This window comes from Artemia franciscana, chromosome 6 (assembly GCF_032884065.1).
Source record: "Artemia franciscana chromosome 6, ASM3288406v1, whole genome shotgun sequence".
In the NCBI taxonomy this organism is placed as follows: domain Eukaryota; kingdom Metazoa; phylum Arthropoda; class Branchiopoda; order Anostraca; family Artemiidae; genus Artemia; species Artemia franciscana.
The window spans coordinates 10,842,371-10,870,106 of record NC_088868.1 but is presented as its reverse complement, the minus strand read 5'-3'; the positions used below and the strand labels follow the sequence as shown (position 1 = coordinate 10,870,106).

Here is a 27,736-nt window from a genome sequence, read left to right as displayed (position 1 = left end):
AAAGTCGTATGTTCTAACACTTCTTGGAAAAACAGAATTTTGCAAGAGCCATTTTAATAGGCTTTCCTGTAATGCAAGATGTTCTAAGAAAGGATTATTTTGTAAAAAGGTGTTATTATATGCACCACACAAAAATTAGATTTTTAACAAGTTTCACTAAATTCTTGGATGATGTGATAAAATGTAACTCCAACCAAAACTTTTCTAAAATAGATAACACTAGCTAAGACTATTTATTTATTTATTTTCTTTATTTCCCTCAAAAAATGAGGAGTACGCTACAATATAATATAAAGAAAAAACAAATGATAACACTTACAATCAAAACCTATCAAATATTGACCAAATACATAAAAAATCTCGCGCATCTCGCGCATGAATTCTGCAGTGACGAGATTACTTGTAACTTGTGCAGAATGTTTTCTAACATACATTAAGCCTATAAGATTTTCCTCTTGAATTTGTTCGACGTGAAGGGAAATTCCAAGCACAACAGAATCTTTTCTCAAATGTAGTCTCCTTCAATTTTTTTTTTCCCATTATGAATTCTCTGATGTTTCGATAAATTGGAACTAGAAGCAAAGCTTTTATCACATACATCACACCCATAAGGCTTTTCACCGGTATGGATTCTTTTATGTAAAGACAGATTACAACTGGAAGTGAATTTTTTCTCACATGAATCACACTCAAAAGGTTTTTCTAAAGTATGAGATCTTTGGTGTTTAGACAAATTGGAACTGGAAGCAAACGCTTTCTCACACACATCACAATTATAAGGTTTTTCTCCAGTATGAACTCTTTGATGCAAAAACAAGTTACTACTAGAAGTGAACCTTTTCTCACAAAAACTACACTCAAATGGTTTTTCTCCAGTATGAGTTCTTTTGTGCTTAGATAAACTTGAACTTGAAGTAAACAAAGTTTTACACACTCGACACTCGAACCGTTTTTCCCCAGTATGAGTTCGTAGGTGTAAAGATAAATTGGATTTTTTACTAAAACTTTTCTTACACACGTCACATTCATATGGTTTTTCTCCACTATGTACTTTCTGATGATCACTTAATTTAGTAATCGAGTTGAAAGTTTTTGCACAAGTTGTACACTCAAAAACCTTTTTCTCTATATGTCTTTTCATATGTGCATTCAGATACTTCTTTCTTTCAAAAGTTTTACTACACACCCTGCACATAAATAACAGATTTGCGCTTGTTAATATATCCATAAAACGACTTGGCCCCTCTTCAGATTCCTCCTCCTTTTTTAGACCATCTTCAGCTAACATGTGGATTTCCAATGGCAGCTCACTTTCACTGTCTATTTCTTGTTTAATGCATATAGTCTCCAAATCAGGCACACAAAATGTTCCACATACTAGCGTAGACGGATCATTCTCAATAAATGACGTGGCATCTAGAAGAACAAATCCACAAAACTGTTAATTTAGAAGTTTTTCCATTTTATATTCGATTCTTAATTTTACTTTTATTTTTGCATATATTTTTTCGCTTCTATTCTGTTTTATTTTATTTACTTTTTTATTTTTATTTTATTGTACTTTAATTTTTGTCTGTTGGATAAAAAGAAAAACAAAAGAATTCTTCATTCAATAAAAATTGTGTATCTATACAGGCTAAAATCAAAAGATAATTCATTCAAGAGAACCTTAAGTTCTTCATATTACAAAAGTTTTGGAAAAAAATAATTACCATAATTTTGGCTATTCTTCAAAATTTTAAGAACCCAACAAAACTTGATATCAGTATATCTATGTTTAGGATAGTCATGAATTAAGGACAAAATATATGTTTAATATAGGTTAATGTTTTATTGAAATCAATCCATATCCATCTGGTCCCAAGAAATAAAAGTTAATTTGTGCAACATTACAAATGTAAAAGGGTAGAACTAGATAGAACACCAAAAGTTTTCTTGAAATCCATTCATATCAACCTGGTCCCAGAAAGAACTAAAGGTTGATGTGTGCCACGTTACAAGCGTAAAAGGGTTCAATTCGATAGAACACCAAAAGAGAGAAAGAGAAAGCGAAAGAGAGAGAAAGATTCATTGGGGCAAAAGCTGTAAGTTATGCAATTCACCCCTTGTTTACACATAGTATTTGCAATTGAGAATGGTCGGCATGTTTGACCTTTACTGTCTCAAAAGTTAAAGGGCATTCAATGAATCTTCCAGATAATATTAAGGGGAGTGTTGAACTAATTGAAATCCTGTTATGTACATTTGGGTTGTCAAAAGGGCGTAGCTCTGTAATGACTGAGCGTATTAATTTGGAACTTTCGGGAAATGGTGGGGAGGGGGGGGGGTCACTTGACCAGAAAGGGAACATTTGCATGATACTACTACTAATACCACTAGTACTACTGCCACTACCAAAACTACAACCACTACAATTACTGGCTTCTGTAGCAAGTACTACCAAAGCTGAGAGTATTGGATTGAAAATTTCAGGAAATACTGAAGTGAAAACTGAACTTAATTAAAAATTACAATGTGCACACAGATTTTCGAAAGGGCGTATCAGCCATGTCTTTGGGACGGCTGACCATATTGAGCTGAAACTTCCAAGGCATAATGAGGGGGTGTTCAAGTGGCCAAAAGGCAAGAAGTTCATACTGCTACTGCTTTTACAACTACCATTACTACTATGATACTAAATTTGAGAGAATGCAGAGGAGAAATTTGAATTAAATCCATAGAAACTTTGTGGATGCAGGTTATTGATAGGGCAAATCTCCGATATGAATTAGGGTTATAAGTTGGAAGTTTTAAGGAATGTTTAAAGGGGAAGATTAATTGACCAAAAGGCAATAATTTTAACGCCACTAATACTGCTACTATCACTACAACTACCGCTTCTGTAGCGACAATTAGAGGATTTTGAAGTGAAAATTTGAGAAAATGTTAAGAGGAAAGTTGAGCTAAATTAGAAAATACAATGTGCATATAGATTTTTAAAAGGGTGCATCAACAATGCCTTTAAAAATTAGAATTAACTAGACTGGACATTGAAAGTTCTAGTTCCCTTTTAAAGACCCAAAAGTGACTGAAGGGCAACCAGTTTCCTTCCCACGCCAACTTCGAGTGGTGCTACACTGAAGAAGCAGTTCGAATCCGCGAACTCTGAATGGAGGAAGCTAAAGTAACCTATCCTATGAGTTGCTCTATGAGGACAACTCAGGCGCTAGAGAAACTCCGAAAAGCAATAGAAGGAAAAATAACAGTAGAGGTTTTGGCTTTTTTTCAGGACAATAAATTCTTTTACCTCATTTCTCGTGAAACGGATAGACATGCGACGTCTAATGGAAACTTCGATTCCACTACATTAGCTGATGAAATCCGTGCGTTCGTGGGAATACCGATTTTTCGAGCTATAACAGATTGCAATCTCAAAGAGCTTATTGGTCCGTCGATGAAGATGTGGAATTGACTTGGTAAAGCAAGCAATGTCAAGAAATCGACTTATGAGGGTAAAAGAGAACACCCACTTGGAGCGAATAGGACTGTTAGAGAATACCGATAGGCAAGGTACCCTCTCCCTTCCAATAAGGATTTTAAGAAGAAGAAACAAGGACCATATGATTATCGGTCTGATGCAGCCAACGCCAAAGTGGTAGTAAAAAGACAGGGTAACAACGTTTTCTCTGTCGCATCAAACCATCCCAGCCTAGATCCACTAAAACCGGTTGAACAAAGAGAGAAGGGACAGATGGAAAAGACGACAGTGCAGCAGCTACATCCATTCAAGTAATACAACTGGTACACGGGTGGATTTGATTTACATGACTGGCTAGTCAGCAAGCATGTTATGTCTATTAAAGGAAAGAAATGGTATTGGGCTCTGCTCGTGCGCCAGTTAGACATGGCTGTCGTACATACTTACACACTATTCAATATGGGGGTTGACAAAGAAAAGGAAATGACTATTGTAGATTTCAGACGGGAAGTCACACAATTTCTTCTGAAAACCAATTACAGAAGGGGAGAACCAAGGCCTATAGCGTTAGAAGGAAGACCAGTTTCTGCACCCCCCAGTTAGCACACAGTATGACAGAATAGGACACTTTCTAGTGAAGAGCAAAATGCAGCGACGATGCCAAGGAGATTACTGCAAGAAAAAGCCACTGAGCTACCCTGAGAAATACAGTCACCATTTGCACTGGCTGTTTTACGTCGTACCACACTAAGTTTCGGTTTGTTTTTGGTTTTGCATTGTATTTAATTGAATCTTTGGCATTAAAAACATATTTGATGAAATCGTGTATATTTTGTTACCACAAGAGCACACTGTCCTATAAATAGGACAGCTTGTATGTCGGAAACCGCAAACAGGAAAAACCTATAAATGAATTTTTGGCTAAACTAAGTAATAAAAAGAAATTGATGAAAAGAACGTCTAGAATCTCCAATTTTTTTTTCTTGGGCCTTACCGGGTTAAGCTAAATTAAAGTTAAATGTTAAAATCTAAATTAAAGCTAAACGAAAATACTAAATTAAATAAGCTGACGAATAAAATCTACAATACTTGGAAAAAATTGTATTTTTCCAATGTATTATTGTATTAAATGTGCGATGCACATCTAGCTGCGTAATACAAATATATAATATTATATAGTATTTTCTTGTTTACTATAGATTTTTGGTAAAGAGATATGGAGGACCTGGACATGGAGAGATATGGATTAAATATCGGAATACCACTTTGTTAGTGGCATTTTTGAATACATTATAATAAAATTCTTGCCGTATGAAAAGTACTGGCCAATTTAAATTCTTATTTAAACTAGGTTAAGTTTCAATTTCTTTAATTCTAATTAAGCATGTTATCTAGTATCTTTTGTTGAAATTAGAAGGCCTAAAAAATACCTAATAATCTTTTGCTTTTTCTTGATCTTAATGACGATTTGATTATTTCACAAATTTTATACAAAAAACTGTAAATTTTAAAATTAAATTGTTATCGTTTTGAAAAGAGAAATTTGTAATACTTTGACAGTTAGCAAATTGCTTATAGTGACCATTCAAAGACAATATAGCGCTGCTTGGATTGACAATGAATTAATTTGGATTTTAATCCGTAGTCCCTTTGATGACTGTGACAAAAAGAATGTTTAAATACTTCTTGGGGAAAAGCGTCCCAAAGTATAAATTTCAAAAATACTAAAAGATTTTATTCACATACTCTTTGCTTACAAGGGAACTGAAAAAAGTATACATTCAGAAATTTGCTTTCTGCATAGATTCAGATTTCTTCTTCCTTGTTTATTTTGGGCTCTTAGTGAAAGGTCAACATTAATTCATTATTCATTAGGGCCTTCGAATAAAATCATAAATTCCTCAACTATTATATTCAAAAAACAATTTTTTAGTTCATATTCTTTCCTTTTCATTTTTACACAAAAGAATTAAAAATGAACAAATATTAAATACAAAAAGACAAGATTTTCTAACAAAAGTAAATAGCAGAGCTACATCTTGAGTTAAGCGAAAAAAAACACACTAAACATTATAATCAACAATGAACTATAGTTATTTAAAGTGACATTTGTTATTTAAAAGTCATTTAAACTTTTACCATACCTACTTCAGATGCTCCATTTTTCAGGCGCTTGCGCCTCCCTATCTTGTTCATCGTAGGTTCATTTTCTTTGGGTATATTCTCTTCTTCTTCACCTCTTTCTTTCTCCTTCCAAACTTCTTTCTCTTCTGTTTCATCTTCCATTTTGGCTTCACTCTTTTCTTCTGCTCTTTCTGGTTCCTCGTTTTTTTCTTCTTTGGATATTCCCGATTTTAGAAGTTTTTCTTGATCTTCAGGCTTCTCGTCACCTTTGGCTTTTTCCGCTTCTTGGCACGTTTCAACTTCTTTGGGCTTTTCATTCTGTTTTGGTGTTTTTTCGGCTGTCTCCTAGGATGACCGAAAAAAAGAAAGAAAAAATACACCAGAATCCAACTTTACCCTCCACTAGACTGACATGCGTATAAAATTCACCGCAATAAGTTGTTTACAGCTTTTTAATACTACGCATGCCCCGCAAAAGATCAATGTCGTATGTCTCCCAATAATGTTGCAAATTTAATGTTCCTGCTCCTTTTTTTTATCCTCAAATTTTAAAGAATTGCCTTTTGTAAAAGCAATTTGCTTCTTAAACAGTTATTTTTTGTAGGAACTTTCTCAGGGAAATACGGTGGTACTCAGTGGGGATTGAAGATTGCTCGAAAGTGTAAGAAATTGAGTGCATTAAACTACTTTTACAGCATGACAATGTCAAAGCAAGCTACTGAATAGTTCTAAACAATGATTTGGCAGCCCTCGATATTTTGATTACTGTTAAGTTTATAGCATAAAAAAAGAAAGAAGATTGTTACTGAACTATTATTATAGATAAACAATATAAAAGCACAATTTCACCGAAAAACCATACAAATTATCTGGCAACCACTAATCTTTAACCCACTACAATACTTGCTCCAAGAAAAAAAATGGGTATAAATTTACTCAAGAGTTTTCATGGTAAAATATTATCAAAATCCATTTCTTAAGGAGCATTATCTCTTAAATTGGGTATTTTCTAAGGCTGTCATTTCAGTGAGTGGTAAAAAAATAATAAGCAGCTGAAAAATAATTCAAGCTTTATATATCATAGTTTCCAAAGCATTGTTTTTAGCTATCTAGCAAGACCCAAACAAAAAATTTGGTATCTTCGAAAGGAATGGGGAAAGGACCAAGAAAATACTCTGAGAAAGATGGAGGTTTATTGGACATGGTAAAGAGTGAAGTTCTGAATAGAGCCAAGTGCGAGTGTGTTTGAATTTTTTGGGGTTCATATAAATAAGTGTCTATAGTTTATATTATTTCATTAAAGCAAAACTAATAGGCAGCTGAAAAATGAGGCTCAGTGCAATTTGTCTATGGATATGATACAAGAAATATTAAGCTAAAAAATGATTCAAGCTTTATGGGTCATAGTTTCCAAAGCTTTGCTTTTTACCCATCTAGCATGGGCCAAACAGAAAATAGGGCATCTTCGACAGGATTGGGAAGAGGTCCAAAATCTGGGAAAGGTGGAAGTTTATTGGAGGGAGTAAAGAGTGAAGTCCTGAATACAGCCGAATGCGTAGTGTGTGAATTTTTTGGGGTCTCAGTTAGGTTCTTTCATGATTTGTCGTCAGAATTGAGTGATTCACTTTATCTTACCGTCTTTTCTTCTCTTGGTTTTTCTTCCGCAGTTTCTTCTTTTCTTTCTTCAACAAGTCTCTCTATTTCCTCTTTCACTGTTGGTCCTTTCTTTTCCTGAATGGGTAGTTCTTCTTCCCTTTTCGTCTCTTCTACTTCACTCATCGTTTCCAGCTTTTTACTATCAGTACTTCGTAAAATTTCCATGTCTTCCCTTTCATAATTGGTTTTCACCTTCTTGAACAAAATTCGACATTTTTAGTCTATAATAATTTCAGGTTCATTTTAGTTTCATATTCTATTTAAAGTACACGTCGCTGAAAAAATTATCAGAGACCTTGGTGGCAATAAGTTACCTTGCAGTGAAACGGAATCATATCGAGAATCATCAATAAACCGACAGCTTGTCATAGTACAAAATGCTACCATGACACCATTTCATGACAAGGCCGCTTACTGCCACCAGAATTTTAATCATTTCAATATGTGGGTTGAATATAAAATGAACGCTGCCAATCTCAGTACTGCAACAGAGCTTGCCCAGCCTAGTAGAACTATTTGGAACAAAACCTTTTGAGTTTAAGCTTTTTAATTATAATATACAAACCGAAAGCACAAATACGTAACGTACGCAGAAAAAAAGGTCCAGTAATAATCCCCATGATTTTTTCAAGAAGTCGTATATCTTCTGGAAAATCCAGCATAGACTTATTATGACTTTCTATTCCTCGCCTGACACCAAATTATAGTTATGGCCGTAAATGCCTGGCATTTATGCCCGTAATACTAAACATAACGGAAGATGCAAGAGTCATGGTTACAAATAAACAGAAACACAAAAAAAATCCCTGACAAATTCTTAATATTACAAAGATTCTTAATATTATTTCAAAACTAATCATTCAGGATAAACTTGCTTCTTGCTTCATTTTAACTAAAATATCCATTCTTCAGCTGCTCATCTGACAACAAAGAGCACTAAATGTTCACAGCTTCCTTTCATGTCAAATACCATTGCAAAAAAAAAAAAAGAAAAAAAGAGAATAATGCAGCAGGTGAACTGAAATGCAGCAGGAATTTACAGAGTAAACGACATCTAAAAGAAACGTCTAGGGGGGGAGGGATTGAACGAGGCTGTTTATTGAGATAGCATATTTTCAATCTTCTAGGAGATTCCCCTCTTCCTAAGAGGAGCCATAGTTTAAAACTAAATTGACACTAAAGACGGCTAAAGTTTTGTTATTAATTAGGTACATACCAATTTATCAAGTTTTGGCTTTGTTTGGACCTCTCTTGTTAAAATATCTTCAGCTGGTTTTTCCATTTCCTTCGGAGTTCGTTCCTCCGATTTGGTAGGCTCTTCTAGTTGTATTTCAAGTTTCATCTGTAAAAGTAATTTCTAATTTTATTATAAAATAGTCCTTTAATAGATAGTTTGTGTTTTATATTAATCCAAAATAACAATCAAGAATTATATCAGAATCAAACCTCAGGTTCTAATAGGAAGCCGTACGAGTTTTGCGTAAAAATCCATGTCAACAAGAGATAATTAAAACTGGTCATAGAAAAAGAATAGCCTATCATAAACAAGCTTAGTTTTAGCATCCTAGGTCACGTTTCAGCAGCACGACTTACATTCATAACTACATTCTTCCCCGCCCCTTTTTTTTAAGCTAAAACAATAGACATAACTTATGTGTCCATGAGTCAAATTCACAATTTAGTTCATATGTTCGATAAACATAACGGATGTGTCCATGTTTCAAATTCACTATTTAGAACCGTTAGAATCCTTTTGAGACTGTAACATTAGCGCACTTTATTGACTGAACTTGTTGAGTTTGTAAAATGGTCCCTCAAGATCAAAACTGATGCCAAACTAGAAACATCTCGACAATCAATAATCAAATCCTTTTTAGAGGCCAATTTGACCAAGGTTGAACTAAAATCAGTAAGTGCCTTGTCAAAGGCACAGGTGTCAAAGCAAAAACCAAAATATTCTGGATTTTTCACAAAAAGGCATGTAACCAAAAAACAATTGTATCCGTCATAATTTTTTTACATTATTTGTTTTATTGACTAAATCCAATATGCTTCTGAATGGAAAATTTACAATCTGAAATTAATAAAACCTTGTGCTTTAATGCAGGGTTACAAGACCGCCTTTATTCAATTTTAAACTTCATGTGTGCACATAAAGGGCACTGATGTAGGTATATGAACCCACTTTCTTCAACAGAAGAAATCTCCTGACTCCACCCCCCTACTAAAGTACGAGCTGTATTTGGATCAGTAAGCACGATCTACAACAGTGATAAAATATGAAATTAAGGTTGAACTATAAGACAAATCCTATAATAACCGAACCTAAAATTGTAAATCAGTGTTGCAATCACATACAAAATCTAAGACATGTTCTGGTCTATTTCCTGAGAGAAAAATACTCCCAGTAGGGGAAGAGGTTTTCCCCAGGGGCTTGCAATTTTTTTTAAAATTAACTGTTTTTGTTAACACAATAACAAAACTGTGCCACTCAATTCAAAAATTAACTTAGAAAATGATTCCATTTTTTGTTCAATACAACAAAACGGCCTTTTTTTGTTCTATCCAATAATATATCGGGCGTCCTTTTTGTTCTATACAATAATACAGAAGGCGTCTTTACCCTTTTCATAGTTACTTCACTACAAGAAAATGCAAACGACTAAAAAAACAAAAAGGATTTAGATTTATTTATGAAGTTCGTTCGTTCCTATTAGCAACAATTACGACCTTGTAACTGAAGAAGACAGTCTCGAAGTCGACATTCTATGATGATAGTGACCTCTTTACTCCTGGACTTAGATTATGCTGATGATTTAAGCATATTAGATGAAAGTGTGAGCAAAATGAATGAATTTTTAGAGGTTTTACGAGTTCAGGGTGCTAAAATAGGCTTGAAAATTAATGTTAAGAAGACTAAGTCACTAAGGTTAGGAATAAGTGAAGATGAACAGGTGACCTTAGGTAACGAAAAGATTGATCAGGTTGGGAGCTTCAGTTACCTTGGTAGTATTATTAGTAAAGATGGTGGGAGCAGTGAAGATGTTAAAAGTAGAATAGCTAAAGCTCAGGGTGTTTTTTCACAGTTAAAAAAAGTTTGGAAGAATAGAAAGATAAGCCTACAAACCAAGATTAGAATATTGGAAGCTACAGTGATGACAGTGGTCAAATATGGCTCTGAAGCATGGACACTCCGAAAAGCAGATGAAAATTTACTAGATGTTTTCCAGAGAAATTGCCTACGGATTGTTCTGGGTACCCGGCTGACTGACCGTATTTCAAACAGTAGGTTATACGAAAAGTGTGGTTCAATCCCGCTTTCTGGGGCTATAATGAAAGAAAGGTTGAGATGGCTAGGCCACGTTCTACGGATGAAGGATGACAGATTACCGAAGATTGTCCTTTTTGGCCAACCGTCTGGGGCTACACGGAAAGCAGGTCGTCCTTGTCTGGGTTGGGAGGATGTCATAAATAAGGATTTAAAGGAAATGGGAACTTCCTGGGAGGGTGTAAAGAGGGAGGCTTTAAATAGATTAGGTTGGAGGAGGAGCGTGCGTAGCTGTGTTGGCCTCAGGCGGCTTGGTGCTGCAGTGAGTTTTTAGTAGTAGTAGTAGTAGTAGTAGTGACCTCTTTATTTTACACTATTGCGAAGCTCCAATACTTACTTCAGAGGTCTCTATCCAATAAAAGAACGTTCTCAGGCCGTAGAAAATTCTACAAAAACAACTGCAAACATCGGGTGTCTGTTACAATTCAATCACCAAATCACCATTACAGATAACAAATAACTTATAATTTTTTTTTTCAAGGCAACGGGCGAACGGCTGTATGCTATAGAACTACTCTATTTAATATAAGCAATTGTGTATTTATTTATGAAAAAATAAACGGAAATTTTGAAGAAGAACCTGAAATCCCTTAAAATGGCGTTGGTTTGCCTTATTTTAGAAAATAGGGAGAAACACCCCTAAAAGTCATAGAATCGCACTTGACGGAAATCACACCATCAGATTCAGTGTATCAGAAAACCCCAATGTGGAAGTTTCAAGCTTCTATCTACAAAAATGTGAGATTTTGTATTTTTGCCAGAAGACAGATCACAGATGCGTGTTTGCTTGTTTTTTTTTCCGCGGGGTAATCGTATTGACCCAGCGGTCCTAGAGGTAGCGGTCCTTGAGGTAGCCATTTTGTTGAGCATAGTCAAAAACCCTGATAACTGTGTTTTTGAAGACGACTTAATCCCCCACAGTCCCTGGGGGAGGGGCTGACATTTACAAACTTTGACCATTGTTTACATATAGTAATGGTTATTAGAAAGTGTACAGACGTTTTCAGGGGAACTTTTTCGCGGTGAAGGGGGTCGGGGGGAGAGGGTTAAGTGGTAGGATCTTTCTATGGAGAAATTTATCATGAGGGAAGAGAATTTCTATGAAGGGGGCGCTGGATTTTCTAGCACTATTTAAACAAAAAAAAAATTAGAAAACTAATAAAAAACGTTTTTTCAACTGGAAGTAAGGAGCAGCATTAAAACTTAAAACGAACAGAAGTTATTAAGCATACAAGGGGGTTCGTCTCCTCCTCAATGCCTCGCTCTTTACGCTAAGGTATTTTTTAGTAATTTCAACTATTTCTTCCACGGCCTTTGTGATTCAGGAGTCATTCTTAAAGAATTGGGACAAAATTCCACCTTTAGTGTACAGAGTATTGACGAGGGGGCGAACCCCTTCATATACGTAATAAAAACATACAAATCTAGAAGTTAGTTACGTAAATTAATTCGTATTACGTATGCTTATTCCTAATAAATACGTTCGTGAAAGAAAAAAAAAATCTAGTTGTCTTTTTAAGTAACCAAAAATTGGAAGGCAACTAGACCTTTCCCTTCAACCCTTTTTTTATCATCAAAATCGTCCGATCAAAACAATGAGACAGCTATTTAGGCAAAAAAAAAATAATATGCAAGTTTCTTTTAATTACTCATGCAGAGTGAGCCAAAATCAAAACATGCATCAATTCAAAAACGTTCAGAAATTAAATAAAAAAAAAACAACTTTTCCAGCTGAAAGTAACGAGCGACATTAAAACTTATAAGGAAAAGAAATTTTTATTCTGTATATGAAAGAGGTTGGCCCTCGACGCCTCCCTCTTTACGCTAATTTTTATTTATTGTTTTAAAAAGTAGAGTTGTGAGAAAAAGTCAAACTTTAGCATAAAGAGCGGGACTTTGAGGAGGGGACAGCACCTTTCATATACGGAATAAAAATTTCTGTTCGTTATAAGTTCTAATGTCGCTCCTTACTTTATATTGAAAAAACTTGTTTTTTTAAATTTAATTATAAGGAAAGAGCAGCCCCGAAAACTAACACACATGAGAAAACAAAAACAATAAACCACCAAAAACCAAACAAATAAATACAGCTGTTATTTTAAACACTTCCAGAAACTACAGATATAGTAATCTCTAGCAAGAGAAACCAATGTCTCGAGTACTCAACTGACAGTTCCCCTCCTTGAAACCAGATAGGCGAATGAGACCTAGTAAAAATGAAGACTGTATTTATTTAATAGAAATTTCATAAGAGTTAACACCCTGGATTAAATTTACAAGGTTAAAAACATTTGAACTATATATGGCAACAGGTTAATAAAATTTATACATTATAAATTAAGTGGATTCATAATTTGTTAACTTAGCTAAAGTTCGTTGACTCTCCCTAACTTTGTCCTCATTCTAACTTTTACACTTGCAAGGTTAACACTTGTTCGGGAGCTATTATGTAACAAGCCACTATTAGAAAATTTGACCTGCCCCCTAAATAAATTATTATAAATTGGATTGATTTTATATTCTCCTGCATCTATACCAATGCTAAAACAAAATAGACATTTTTTTTCAATAATTTTTCTAAAACTTTCGATAAGTCTTATAGATGTGTCAACTATTTCCATTTGATCAAATAATATACTATAGAGCAGGAGTTCAAACAAATGCTCTGGTAAAGCTGATTCAAAAGTTTCTGGTTTTTATTGTATTTTGGAGAGCAATATTGCATTTCTATGTTACTGTAATCTAAGTTTTAAATTTTGCTGTGTCCTTCCTACATAAAATTTCCAAAAACAACTTATAGGTTGAATATTTTTAGCCTGGTAAATTTAATCCAGGGTGGTGACCTGTGGTTTTCTGAATTTTCTTTCAAATAAAGACAGTCTTAATTTTTAATAAATCTCATCTGCCAGTCTGATTTGAAAAGGAGAATTACCTGTTGTGTACTCGGGACACTCGTTCGTCATACTTGTGATTACTGTATTTGTAGTTTCTGGAATTGTTCAAATATGAGTTGTGTTTATTGGTTTGTTTATTTTTTTATTTTCTCTTGTGTGTTAGTTGTAGTTTCCTTTGGATTATTTTTGTTTTTTTTTTCTTCTTCCTCAATTTTTTTTTCTGTTGAGAAAGGCAACTAAACGTGGAGCCAATAATCGAATTAATTTTTGTTTCGATTTGTTCCACTGCTTTTTTTAGACTACTAGAACTTTTGATTTCTGTTCAAATGAGACATCTTTCAATTTTCGTGAACTCTGTGTTTGGTACAATCGTCACTGAAAAAAAAAGGAAAAAAATCTACAACAACAAACTAAAACACACTTCGGAATACATACAGTTCTCAATACTCATAAATGACGGAAATAATTAAAACTATCTGCGAGTTTTGGTTTCAGTTGACAAGGGTTGCTCTTTCCTTGTAATTTGTTACTACTAGCTGTTTGACCTAAGGCACCCTTAAATGTGAAGGAGGGATCAACTCCATTTTGTATGTTTAGCTTTAATATTGGTAAAATAATACTTTGGTGATGATATTCATTCCTGAAAAAAATCACCCCTTTTAATATTTAGGCTGAGAGTTGGAAAATCAATGATTACCTATATGGTCATAAGTTACACGGTTTTAAGGAAAAGATAAATATTACTATTTAACCGCCACGAAGACAATGCTCCTAGTAGTACTTGCCCTCCAATTTTGCATAATTTTCATTGAATTCCTCACCCTTTTGGATTGCTTTACGATTTTTTTTTCAAAAATTGGGTATGTTTTCTCAAGTTTGTAATTTTTTGTATGTGACTTTAAACTGTCTTTTAAAGAGGAGAATTATCTACTGTATACTAGAGACAATCGTTTGTCTTACTGATGACTACTATATTGGTAGTTTCTGGAGGTGTTTAGAGAGTGAGTTGTGCTTATCCTTTTATTTTTTTGGTTGCTTTTTGAACAATTGTAGTTTCCTTTTGATGATTTTAAATCAGTGAATGTTGTCACTGATTTAAGTTGCACAAGATGATCATGAGTTGCAAAAGGGGACCTGAAAATTGTGTCTGGTTTCATTTAAGTTGCAGGACCTGAGCACTGTGTCTGGTTTCATTTAATACAATTATTAAATGTAGTCACTGATTCAAGTTGCATAATTGCAAGTTGCATAGATTCAAGTTGCACTTCAATGTTGTCACTGATTCAAGTTGCATAAGATGATCTTAAGTTGCAAAAGGGGACCTGAGCACTGTGTCTGGTTTCATTTAAGTTGCATAAGATGATCTTAAGTTCCAAAAGGGGACCTGGGCACTGCGTCTGGTTTGACTTAAGTTGCATAAGATGATCTAAAGTTGCAAAAGAGGACCTGAGCACTGTGTCTGGTTTCTTTTAAGTTGCAGGACATGAGCACTGTGACTGGTTTCATTTAATACAGTTATTAAATGTTGTCACTGATTCAAGTTGCATAAGATTATCTTAAGTTGCAAAAGGGGACCTGAGCACTGTGTCTGGTTTCATTAATTTGCAAAAGGGGACCTGACCTCTGTGTCTGGTTTCATTTAAGTTGCATAAGATGATCTTAAGTTCCAAAAGGGGACCTGAGCACTGCGTCTGGTTTGACTTAAGTTGCATAAGATGATCTAAAGTTGCAAAAGGGGACCTGAGCACTGTGTCTGGTTTCATTTAAGTTGCAGGACATGAGCACTGTGACTGGTTTCATTTAATACAGTTATTAAATGTTGTCACTGATTCAAGTTGAACAAGATTATCTTAAGTTGCAAAAGGGGACCTGAGCACTGTGTCTGGTTTCTTTTAAGTTGCAAGACCTGAGCACTGTGTCTGGTTTCATTTAATACAATTATTAAATGTAGTCACTGATTCAAGTTGCATAATTGCAAGTTGCATAGATTCAAGTTGCGCTTGAATGTTGTCACTGATTCAAGTTCCATAAGATGATCTTAAGTTGCAAAAGGAGACCTGACCACTGGGTCTGGTTTCAATTAAGTTGCATAAGATGATCTTAAGTTCCAAAAGGGGACCTGAGCACTGCGTCTGGTTTGACTTAAGTTGCATAAGATGATCTTAAGTTGCAAAAGGGGACCTGAGCACTGTGTCTGGTTTCATTAAGTTGCGAAAGGAGACCTGACCACTGGGTCTGGTTTCAATTAAGTTACATAAGATGATCTTAAGTTCCAAAAGGGGACCTGAGCACTGCGTCTGGTTTGACTTAAGTTGCATAAGATGATCTTAAGTTGCAAAAGGGGACCTGGGCACTGTGTCTGGTTTCTTTTAAGTTGCAGGACATGAGCACTGTGACTGGTTTCATTTAATACAGTTATTAAATGTTGTCACTGATTCAAGTTGAACAAGATTATCTTAAGTTGCAAAAGGGGACCTGAGCACTGTGTCTGGTTTCTTTTAAGTTGCAGGACCTGAGCACTGTGTCTGGTTTCATTTAATACAATTATTAAATGTAGTCACTGATTCAAGTTGCATAATTGCAAGTTGCATAGATTCAAGTTGCGCTTGAATGTTGTCACTGATTCAAGTTCCATAAGATGATCTTAAGTTGCAAAGGGGGGCCTGACCTCTGTGTCTGGTTTCATTTAAGTTGCATAAGATGATCTTAAGTTCCAAAAGGGGACCTGGGCACTGCGTCTGGTTTGACTTAAGTTGCATAAGATGATGTAAAGTTGCAAAAGGGGACCTGAGCACTGTGTCTGGTTTCTTTTAAGTTGCAGGACATGAGCACTGTGACTGGTTTCATTTAATACAGTTATTAAATGTTGTCACTGATTCAAGTTGCATAAGATTATCTTAAGTTGCAAAAGGGGACCTGAGCACTGTGTCTGGTTTCATTAAGTTGCGAAAGGAGACCTGACCACTGGGTCTGGTTTCATTTAAGTTGCATAAGATGATCTTAAGTTCCAAAAGGGGACCTGAGCACTGCGTCTGGTTTGACTTGAGTTGCATAAGATGATCTTAAGTTGCAAAAGGGGACCTGAGCACTGTGTCTGGTTTCATTTAAGTTGCAGGACATGAGCACTGTGACTGGTTTCATTTAATACAGTTATTAAATGTTGTCACTGATTCAAGTTGCATAAGATTATCTCAAGTTGCAAAAGGGGACCTGAGCACTGTGTCTGGTTTCATTAAGTTGCGAAAGGGGACCTGGCCTCTGTGTCTGGTTTCATTTAAGTTGCATAAGATGATCTTAAGTTCCAAAAGGGGACCTGAGCACTGCGTCTGGTTTGACTTAAGTTGCATAAGATGATCTTAAGTTGCAAAAGGGGACCTGAGCACTGTGTCTGGTTTCATTTAAGTTGCAGGACATGAGCACTGTGACTGGTTTCATTTAATACAGTTATTAAATGTTGTCACTGATTCAAGTTGCATAAGATTATCTTAAGTTGCAAAAGGGGACCTGACCACTGTGTCTGGTTTCAATTAAGTTGTATAAGATGATCTTAAGTTGCAAAAGGGGACCTGAGCACTGTGTCTGGTTTCAATTAATACGATTATTGAAATTTGTCACTGATTCAAGTTGCATAGTTGCATAGATTAGAAGTTGCACTTGAATGTTGTCACTGATTCAAGTTGCATAAGATGATCTAAATTCGCAAAAGGGGACCTGAGCACTGTGCCTAGTTTCATTTAGAACAATTATTGCATAGCTTTTGTTCAATTAGAAATAAAGGTTTGGATTCTTTTTGAACTAATGTTTGGATTCTTTTTGAACTAATGTGTGGATTCTTCTTGAAATAAGATTTTGATCCTGCTGTAATTTATACTTGAGAGAATCCTCATGGGGAAACGTTCAAAAGATCACATATGAATGAAAACTGAATGAAGGAATAAATATGTAACAGATGAGTCACTCAGCTCTCTTTATTTCTGACTTCTCTTTAAAAAGTGTACCCTAAATTTTTTTCTCTGTGAATTTGGTTTTTTCAGCATCTGAAATTTCCCTAGTTTCCATATCATTATGGACAATTTTTATGTACTTTGTCTTAAGAAACATAGCAAATGCTAAGGAAGAGAATGAGATCAAGCAGGTGAATAAAACTACTAGATGATTTGATTACTTTGATTACTGATGATTAGATGATTTGATTTGATTACTGATGATTTGAGCATTGTAGATGAAAATGTCTGCAAAATTAGCTGTTTAATGGAGGTTTGAGAGCTAAGGGTGCAAAAACAAAAACAATTATAACTTGATAATTAATGTTAAGAAAACTAACTAGGAATAAATGAAGGCGAAGCCCTGATGTTGGGTAACAAAAAGATCAATTAAGTAGATAGTTTCATTTACCTAAGTAGTACTATTTGTAAAGATGGAGGATACAGTAAAGATGTTTAAGGTAAAAAACCAAAGAATGAGGTGTTTTTTCACGGTTAAAAAAAAAGATTGGAAAATAGGTAGATCCTATATCTAGTCTAGTTCCTGGCTGACTAGTCTTTAAGACTAGTGTTGGGGAGAAAGATATTACAACTCTTATCTAGCAACTTACTACAACATATGAAGTCAACACAGCTTTGCAAATTCCAAAATGCCAATCTATTTAAAGTCTTCCACTTTACACCCTCCCAAAAATTGCAGCTTGGAGCAATTTAAGGATTATTTCTTTTAAAGCTCCAGAGTTGATGATTGAAGTTGTTTTCTATATTAATTAGTGACCAGATACAGTTGGATAGTCAGTGGCATTCCAGTTTAGTTCACACTCACTCAAGGACCACCCAGCATCCAGCTTTTATTAGAAAATGTCAGTGGATTCAGCAGTAACTGTGTCTTTAGATAGTTTATTTCAATTGTTAACAATTCTTGAGGAAAAGATTGAGTGTGGACTATGGTTAAGGTAGACTGCTTATTAAGTTTTAGCCAATGACCTCTGGTTCTTGAATTTGAACCAACAATTTGAAATTATTCTGGGAGAGTGTTTGTCTTCCTTAACTTGTAGGTTAGAATTATATATTCCTCCTTAATACAAGTTTTGGGAGTTTCAGCTTAGATAGACTTGCAGGGTAAGTAAGCTCCCACATACCAGATACGTCTTTTGTGGCACATCTCTGCATGTCTTTCATGACTTGCATATCTTTTTCAAAATATGGGCAGGCTACAGACAATCCAACTTGAAGCTTAGTTCAAACTAGTCGCTTGCACAGAAGACTGATGACTTTTGGGTAACAAGTGGAAAGGGTATATTTAATGAGCCCAGAGTTGAACTAGCACCAGCAGCACAGTTATTTGCACTGAATTTTAATTTGTTATCAATGGTGACTCCAAGATCTCGGTCACCATTTACAGAGGAGGATTAATTTTGCCAAAGTGAATAACATCACAGTTGGCAAAATTGAATTCAAGAAGCCAAGCCTTGGCCCATTGTAGTCTAAGATTATTTTGTAGACTGATAGTAGAAGTAGCATAATTGATGAAAAATATTAAGTAGTGTAAAATCCAAAAAGCTTTCTGCTTAGAAAAAGAAAGAATATGGTTACTAGAGCCATCAAACTGACTACACTGAAAGTACTGGTGAAGAAAATCAAGGATCTAGAGCATGGATTTCTCTTCAAGCTCTACTGATTGTAGCTTCATTGCAAGTTGAATTTGACAACCTTTGTCAAAAGTCTTGGAAAAGGCAAGCAGAATCTTATCAGCAGGCAGCCCAGAATCAAGTAAACCAGTGATGTAGCCTCACAATTAAAGGAGATTGGTATCAATCTTCCAGAATAAAAGCCATGCTGCGAGCTGTGCAAGATATTATTTGCTTCAAGATACCAAATAACTGCAGAACTGACTGTTTATCAAGAACCTCAACAATTGCAGAGATCATGGAACAATATGGGCAGTTCAACATTCCAGTGGTAGTCTAAAAGATTCAATGATAAGTTGAATTGCAAAGAAAGTGGTGAGACAAAACTGTTTAACATTCATGAGGGCAGCAGACCAGCAGATTTGTTAATTTTAAGGAATGTAAGCTCCTTTAGAACTGTTGTATCAGTCATAAAAATTGGTTCCATCTCAAGCAATACATCATATACAGGAGGATGGGGAAAAACAGTACTAGAGTCAGAGGAAAAAATTAGGCAGGAATTACTGGTTGTAAATTTAAGCTTTCAGCTAACAGATTGACTATTGTGCTGGATATCAGGGACTGTACATCTGCTGCAACATTTTTGAGACACATAACGCCAGAAATATTTTGGGTTTCTTTAACATACTCAGCCAATTTCTCTTCGAAATTTCTCTTCAACACTTTGATTTGGCTATTTGCTTGGTTATAAAAAGTTCTAATGACTTGATAATTTTCCATGGTTTTCTTTTTTATGTAACAATTCCATGCTTGATGTTTTCTATTAATAAGCCTATTTGTTCAGTAGTTTAAAAATGCAAATTTTTGGCCTTTTTGCCAAAATTTGGGTAGACTTTCAGCATGCAAACAGCTTTCATATTAAACCAACTTTCATCAATATCATTTATAACAAGTTGATTCCACCTGACTTTGGCAAATCTTGCAGAGACTAGTTTGTTATAAATATATTTTGTTGTTTAGAAGAAGGTAGTGTAGTAGGCAAATGTAGCTCCAAAATAGTGGCAACAAGGTCACTGTTATCAACCAGTGTTGATTTTACATTCCTAATAAGAAGGTCTGGATTTCTGAGAATAACCAGATCAAGGGTGTTAGAAGCCTAACCCCCTCTGAAACAAGTTGGTTATGACATTTTTTATAGAGGGAGTTTTCAAAGAGGACAGACAAAAAAGGAGAATTGCTACTATAGAAAATAAATACACCAATCCATTGAATTTCAAAAAAGATTAGATTAAAGTCCCCCCGAAGGAAAAGATCATAATTTACAAAATCAGACATCACCTGAGATACCATAGCAGCCAAAGTAGATTCAGAATCTAAAACACTGGGAGCATTGTGGTATCTATAAACAAGACCCACAACTATTGAGGATCTTTGATTGTGTATTTTGTATCCAAACAAAAACCATTCACTCAATAATAAGAGAGTTAAGATAAATGACACTAATATCTAGTCCATCTCTTATATATAAGCACATTCCTCTGCTGCTTCTTCTGTAATCAAACAAAAGGAAAGTTCAGAAAGTTTGTTAGGGAAGCTATCTACATTGGAACTAAAGAACTTAATTTGTACAAAGTAGGAGTCCAAGTGGCTGCGCGTCTAGAGTAAGCAGGAACTAAAGAACTCAGTATTTTAAGATTCAGCACTATACAATGACAAAGTGATCAACTGAACGATCAAGTTATTACAGAGGAAACACTCGAATTAGACACAAAAGTAAGGTCAGCTTCAGACGAAGAAACCCTATGGCCTACTCTAGTAGGCAATTCAGAAACAATGTTAAGTGGTGCTAGTCCACATTCATTGGCAGTGCTCTGCAATCAGTTTGACACTATCTGTAAATCTATATTAACAAGATTAGATTCACCTGCTGCAGTCAGTCATTTAAAATCACCAACCAGAATCCTGTACTTGTGGTAATCCTTCCTTGATTCATCTGAACAGAATTTGATCTTGGTACATAATGATTTATCTAGAACTTTCTTTTTTAAGTTGAAGCTAGAAACAGTGAAAACTATTAGTGGTGGTCAATTAGGAGCAGAGGTATTTGCATTAGTGGGGAGGCACCTTATGTTAGTCAGTATTCTAATGTCAATGCTGTAACCATGTTTATGATGGATTGTAATGAAGACAGTAACATTTTCTACATCAGGGACACCAAGCACAACTATGTTGAGGTTTCTACTTTTGCAATTTTTCTTGGCTCCAATTAGACAAATGATGGTGGTTTCAGCCAATGCAACAACAATAGTAGGTGCTTGTACCTCCTCACAAACAATAGAATGGGTCTTTTCCTCATCAGACATAGAAGATATGAATTCTTCAATATTGTCAGCTTCCATACTTTATGCTTTGGAATTTGGTTTTAAGTGACTCCATTGTACAGAACATCAACTCAGCAAGCGATTTTGTAGTCTCGGAACAGAAGCATAGCTGCTGAAACCAAAGAGATGACATCAACTGTACTCAGTAGCTCCAAAGTATGGAGTGTAAAAGAGCATTTTGTGCAGTTCCAGGCACAAGCGAGTTTTGAAATGGCAGCGTTTAAAATATTAAACTCATACTAAGAGAATGCTAATTAGTTTGTCCTTGTCTGCTGTGGAAGAATGTCATAAAGAAATATTTAAAGGAAATGGGAACTTCTTGAGAGGGTGTAAAGAGGGAGGCTCTGAATAGATTGAGACAGAGGAGGAGTGTGCGTAGGTGTGTTGGCCTCAGCCTGCTTGGTGCTGTGGTGAGTTGTTAGTAGTAGTATAACTAAAAGAAAGACAACTTGCACAAATCCACTTCATGCAGGTATCACATTGGAGGCTTTTAGAGATCTCACAAAGTTGCCCTATTTTCAACACACATCTATCATTTTGGAAGGACTCACTCTTGCATGGAGGTATGCAAAAAGTTCCAAAGTGAGCAGTAGTAGAACTCGACAAAATTCCAGAAGTTGCTAACAAATTCAGGGATAGTGGAAGCACTAGCATTTCCTGACAAATTTGTCAACAAATTTCACTGGGCCATAAAAATTACCAAGCAGCAGGGCTACCATGCTACCCCACTCTTTGCACGCCAGCTTGCATGTTTATCAGGCCTTACAGTATTGTCATTGCTAGTTGATTTTGAAGTGGCTTTGAACATTTTTAATAGGGAGACGCTGACTATAATTTATAAGACGAAAAATACAGTAGACAGAGAAGTGTGGATACTCAAATTGCTTATCCCCAGCAGTTTAAGGATTAATATCCAGCCAGTGCCATTACAGCTTTTGTTGTTTACTATTGCTCGCTTCTGCATAGGCTATTTTACCTTGAGGAACTCCAATTTCCCTTAAAACCTCCTGTCCAATTCAGGGATGACCTGCTTTTTGTTTGTCCCTAGATGATTGGCTGAATAGGATGATCTTTGGCAACCTGTCATCCTTCATGTGCAGAACATGTCCTATCCATCTCAACCTTCCTCTCATTATAGCCCTAGAAAGTGGGATAGAACTACATTTATATACAACTTACCATTCAAAGTACAGTTAGTCAGATGTTTACCTAAAACAATCCAAAGACAATTATTCTGGAAAATGCCTAATAAATCCTCCGTCTTTTATGGTGCCCAAGTTCCTGTCTACTAGACTTCCTGTCTGGTAGTGTTGTCCTCCACAACAGTAAACTTATTCAATAAAAAACAATGAGCATGAAATTGTTACATGAAATTAAAAACATCAGAAAATTATGAGATTTTCAACCAGTAATTTGCATATGTTTTTTCCTCCAATTCACATATTGTTTTTCCCCCACCTCCTATATATGATGTATCACATACTATGGAACCTATTCTGATTAAAGATTCAATAGTTCTAAAGGAACTTATCTCTTCTTCTGTTTCAGGAAATGAAAAATGTCAATCAATTTGAATAAACTGGCTAGGCCAGACTGCACTCATCCTTGTATCCTCTATGAATATGAAATAGTCTTGTGTAAACCTCTTTCCTTACTATTTAAGTTATCATTAAATATTTCCAGACTAATTCTGGATTAGAGAACATCCCATGTCATTCCAATATTTAAGAAAGGTAGAAAGGCCCTTGCTGAAAACTACCAACCTATCAGCATGACATCAGCAGTTGTTATGGTTCTTAAAAGAATAATCAGTTCTGTAGTTATCAGACATCTTGAAGCAAATAATTGCTAGAACAGCTCACAGCATGGCTTTTATTCTGGAAGATCTGTTGATACCAACTCCCTCGAATCATATGACCATATCACAAAGTTACTTGATGTAGATGTGCCTAATGACATGATTCTTCATGGCTTTTGATTCTTGATGATTTTAAACCTTTTGACAAAGTTTGTCACAATGAACTAGCCACCAAATTATGTGGTGTTAAGCTTAAAGAGAAGTCCCTGCTTTGGATCCTTGATTTTCCTTAAAAAGCAATCTCAATATGTTTGACTTATTTGATGATTCTGGCAGCTGTATTCTTTATTTGTCAAAGTATGATTTGAGTGAAGTTCCTCAAGGTAGCATTCTGGGTCCTACACTTTTTAGTATGTTCATTCATCATGCTCTTTCTGCTATCAGCAATAAACTAATGCTCTATGCTGATGACCTGAAGCTCATTGGACCAGCCTTGTCCTGTGAAGATCAAACCCTTCTACAAAATAATCTTTGACTGCTTGATCAATGGGCTGAGGTTTGGCTTCCCAAATTTAATATTATCAAGTGTTGTGTCTGCTGGTGCTAATACAACCATGAGGCTGATTGAGCATAATCTTTTCACTTGTTTCCCTAAAGTCATCAGTCATATAAGGGAATTGTGTGCTCTAAGCTTAAAGATGGAATGTCTCTAGTCTCCTCTTATTTTAGAAAAGACATAAACATGTTGGAAGATGTGCATAAAAGTGCCACCAAAGTGATATCTGGTATGCAGGAACTTCCCCCACTTGCAAGATAAGCAAAGCTGAAACTACCAACTCTTGTATACAGGAAAAATAGAGATGATGTCATTTTAACCTATAAGTTAAAGAGGGCTAATACACTCCCAGCAATATTTCCCCCTGGTTGTAACTCAAGAACTATAAGTCATCAGTTGAAACTTGTAAAGCAGCCTACCCTATCCAGAGTCCATGCTCAATTTTTTTCTTTATGAATATAAATGCTTACAATAAACCCTCAGAAAAAAAAACTCTTACTGCTGAATATGTGGACATCTTTAAACAAAGACTGGATGCTGAGTGGTCCTCTAGAGTATTGCTCAACTGGGTTGCTATGAATCAGCACAAAGCACCTGGTCACTAAAGAATCTAGATCTAGAGCAACTCAACTGGGTTGCTATGAATCAGCACAAAGCACCTGGTCACTAAAGAATCCTGAATTCAACTCAAGTCATCAACTCTGTAGCTCTATAAGAAAAAATCTTTAGATTGCTGCAATTTAAGGTAAAATTTGAAGTAATGTCTTTTAACATGCTCATTCTGAATCTAATATTCACCTTACTAAAAAATGTCAGCTCTAAGGCCTTTACAGACACTTGAAAATGGTATCTTTTTCTCTTATTTTATACACTTCTTATATACCTCTGTTAGTATTACTGTTTAAATCTCTTTACCTATAAATTTAATTGACTATGGCAAAATCTAGAACCAGAAAATGCATGGAAAATATAAAATTTGGGATGTATAATTGCACATGGGGGTGAGGGAGGGAGTAAAATGGTGTTATGGTTGGAATGTATTAAAACTACAATTATTCTGCATATGATGAAGTAAAAAATTGGGTCAATGTTGGTATTACCTGAACAATTATTTTGGGTCATGAAACTATTGTTAATAGATACATTTTGACTTTCTGAACATCTTTTCTCTCTTGCAAAACTACTGCAAACTCACTGTTATGGAGTTATTTGAGCCCAAATATTCTTGTATTTCCACATATAGAATTGCAATCTTTTCCTTTTTTGTTGATTGGATATTTGAAATCACAAATCTGTAATAGTTTAGAAACAAATTTGGGCTATATATTTGCACATTAGGGGGGTGGGGGCAAAGCATAGCATATATTAAATATGTAAACTAACCATTGCTGTATTTAATATATGCTATGCTTTCCCCCTCCCCCTAATGTGCAAATATATAATAACTCCATAATGGTGAGTTTGTGGTAGTTTTGCAATAGAGAGAAGATGTTCAAAAAGTCAAAATGCATCTATTAACAATAATGATCCAAACCATTTTTTAACAATTTCATGACCCAAAACCATTGTTCAGGTAATACCAACATTGACCAAAAATTGTTGTTTCTAACTATCTTTTAATATAATAAAGGGTATTTGTTTAGTTTCATCACAAGCTGTCTAAGTTGGAAACTATGCTGCAAAGCAGCATAGTTTCCAGTTTAAAGCACATAGAAATGCTAAATATAGAAGCACAGCCATTTTTTAGCTTTTTAAAATCCATTTTTTAGCTTTCTAACATCCCCCTTAAACAAACTACGAATGTGTGAAGTGGGCAGGGTTTTAAAGCCAAGGGAAAAGTTGGGTTGTACAATAAGAATGAAATTATAATTTAAATACTATTTCTAGTCATCACTGGTAATTTCTGTATAGTAGTAAGTTGAAAGATAATTAAAAAACTTACACAACCATTAATGCTAAAATCCACTTTCTCTTTCAAATTTAAAATAGCCAGTGAACTGGTGAATCAGAGCAATTAGTTAAATACTATATTTATGTTCTGTTGATTTGAAGAAATGCTGTCTGATGGAATAGAGATTATACAGTTTTAAGTTCAAGATTCAATTTGTTTGAAAGATGCTTTGACTATGGGAAGACCTTGGTGAAACAAATTTGGCTGAAAACTGAGGTAACATTATCTATAGAGCAAAGTGAATTAGTCCATGAGCCCTGCAGGCAGCAGGGCAAGGTCTGTATTCTATATTTATTGAAAAATTATTTGGCCTAAAGCCTGAAAGAGAAAACAAAAAGTAGGTCATATACATTAAATAACAATTACACCAATCAGAATACAGACCTTGCCCAGTTACCCACAGGACACCACCCTTTGACAAATGGTGCAACAACTTTTTCCAGCTAGTTGGAAAAGGAAATATTTTTTTGGGGCAAAGTTTTTCATCAGCTAGGTGGTAAATAAAAATGTTTAGTCATAGGTAGATTGGCGGTAATGTTTAGGTAGATAGTCATAGAGCTAAGATAGTGTTAGAACCTATAGTTTTCCAAGTTTTTGGTCAAATGGTTAGAGTATGTGTGCCTCTCTTGTTGGACCAATATTTACATATTAATCAACTATGGCTAGTTGATAAGTAAAAATTTTTCTGGGGAAAAGTTACTTGCCAACTAGATGGTTAATAAAAGTGCTTCTGTGGCAATGTTTATCTCTAGCTAGTTGGAAAGAAAGTGTTGCTGGGGAGAAATTACTTGTCAACTAGTTGGAAAAGGAACAGTTTTCTGGGGCAAATTTTCTTGTGAACTAGTTGACAAATTTGAATATTGCTATAGAGATTACCAAATTATCCAACTACATGGCAAAAATATTTGTATTTATAGAGAGATTGGATAGTACCTTTTTATATAGGCTTACATGCTATTTTTTCCCATTTGTCAAATAGTACACATCCCCCACAAGACACCACCCTTTGACAAATGGAAAAAATAACTGTTACCCATAGGGTTCATGGACTAATTTGCTTTGCTCTATAGGTTCTGTTAAGAATAAGCAAAATCAAACATCTGTTTTTTTCAAACAGCCAGCTACCTTAAACTTCAAAGTGGATATTAGCATTAATAGATGTTTAAGTTTTTAATTATCTTTTGACCTACTGCTACACAGAAATTAACAGTGATGACAAAAATTTAATTTTGTTCATATTGTACAGCCCTAACTTTGCCCTTGGCTTCAAAACCCTGCGCACTTTATGCATTTTTAGTTTGCCCCATGCAGGAGGAGGGTCAACCAGAATTGGATGCACTTTTAGAATTTACATTTCTAAGTGCTCTAAACTGGAAACTATGCTGATTTACACTGTAAGTTCCAGTTTAGACAGCTTATAATGAAATTAAAAAATAATCGAATAGAGAATAAGACATCATCTTTGAGAGTCCACAATGGACTCAGAATTGAATTTACCTTTTTTATATTTTTCCAATCAATGGGTATGGGATTTGCTATTTTTACCAATAAAAGGTTCCCCTTACTAAGTAGCCTAGGTTTATGTGATGCATTCAGTCATTTTGGCTTTGAAGCAGATATTAGATGTATACAAACGAAAGAAAAAGATGATACCATACTGGAGAAAAAGTTTGGTGGACTTTCAATAAGTTTTTTACTCTTCTTCTTCCCAGAACCTTTTGGAGTCCATTTGTTCAAAATTCCGCACTACTTTAGCGCCACTTACTTTTTTGAGCCAATTTTGTTCGCTCGCAAACATAAGTTCAAGATTAACCAACCAGAATTAATATTAAGGCTTAATTTTTCAAACTAGAAAAGACCTGTAGCAGCAGTTTTTTGACAAAAGTTAAGAAGAAGTAGTATTATTAAAGAGCATAGGACATAAATTAGTACTAGTTAGAACTCTTTAAACTAATTTCTTGCAATTATAATGTTCCC

General features: G+C 35.1%; 1 protein-coding gene across 5 annotated transcripts; it reads right to left on the bottom strand.

The window, feature by feature from the left end:
• Positions 1-227: 227 nt before the first annotated feature.
• On the bottom strand, positions 228-27,410 carry LOC136028033 (zinc finger protein 829-like). Of its 5 annotated transcripts, none has more exons than XM_065705612.1 (5): positions 27,325-27,410; positions 8,454-8,579; positions 7,217-7,432; positions 5,602-5,926; positions 228-1,416 (listed from the first exon to the last, which is right to left on the bottom strand). In XM_065705612.1, the coding sequence occupies exons 1-5, from the start codon at positions 27,349-27,351 to the stop codon at positions 506-508; spliced, it is 1,605 nt and encodes a 534-aa protein (XP_065561684.1). In that variant the 5' UTR covers positions 27,352-27,410; the 3' UTR covers positions 228-505. The 5 variants fall into 5 exon arrangements, with proteins under 5 accessions (XP_065561684.1, XP_065561685.1, XP_065561687.1 ...); XM_065705613.1 differs by having other exon boundaries at positions 7,217-7,429; XM_065705615.1 differs by having other exon boundaries at positions 27,257-27,394.
• Positions 27,411-27,736: the final 326 nt, after the last annotated feature.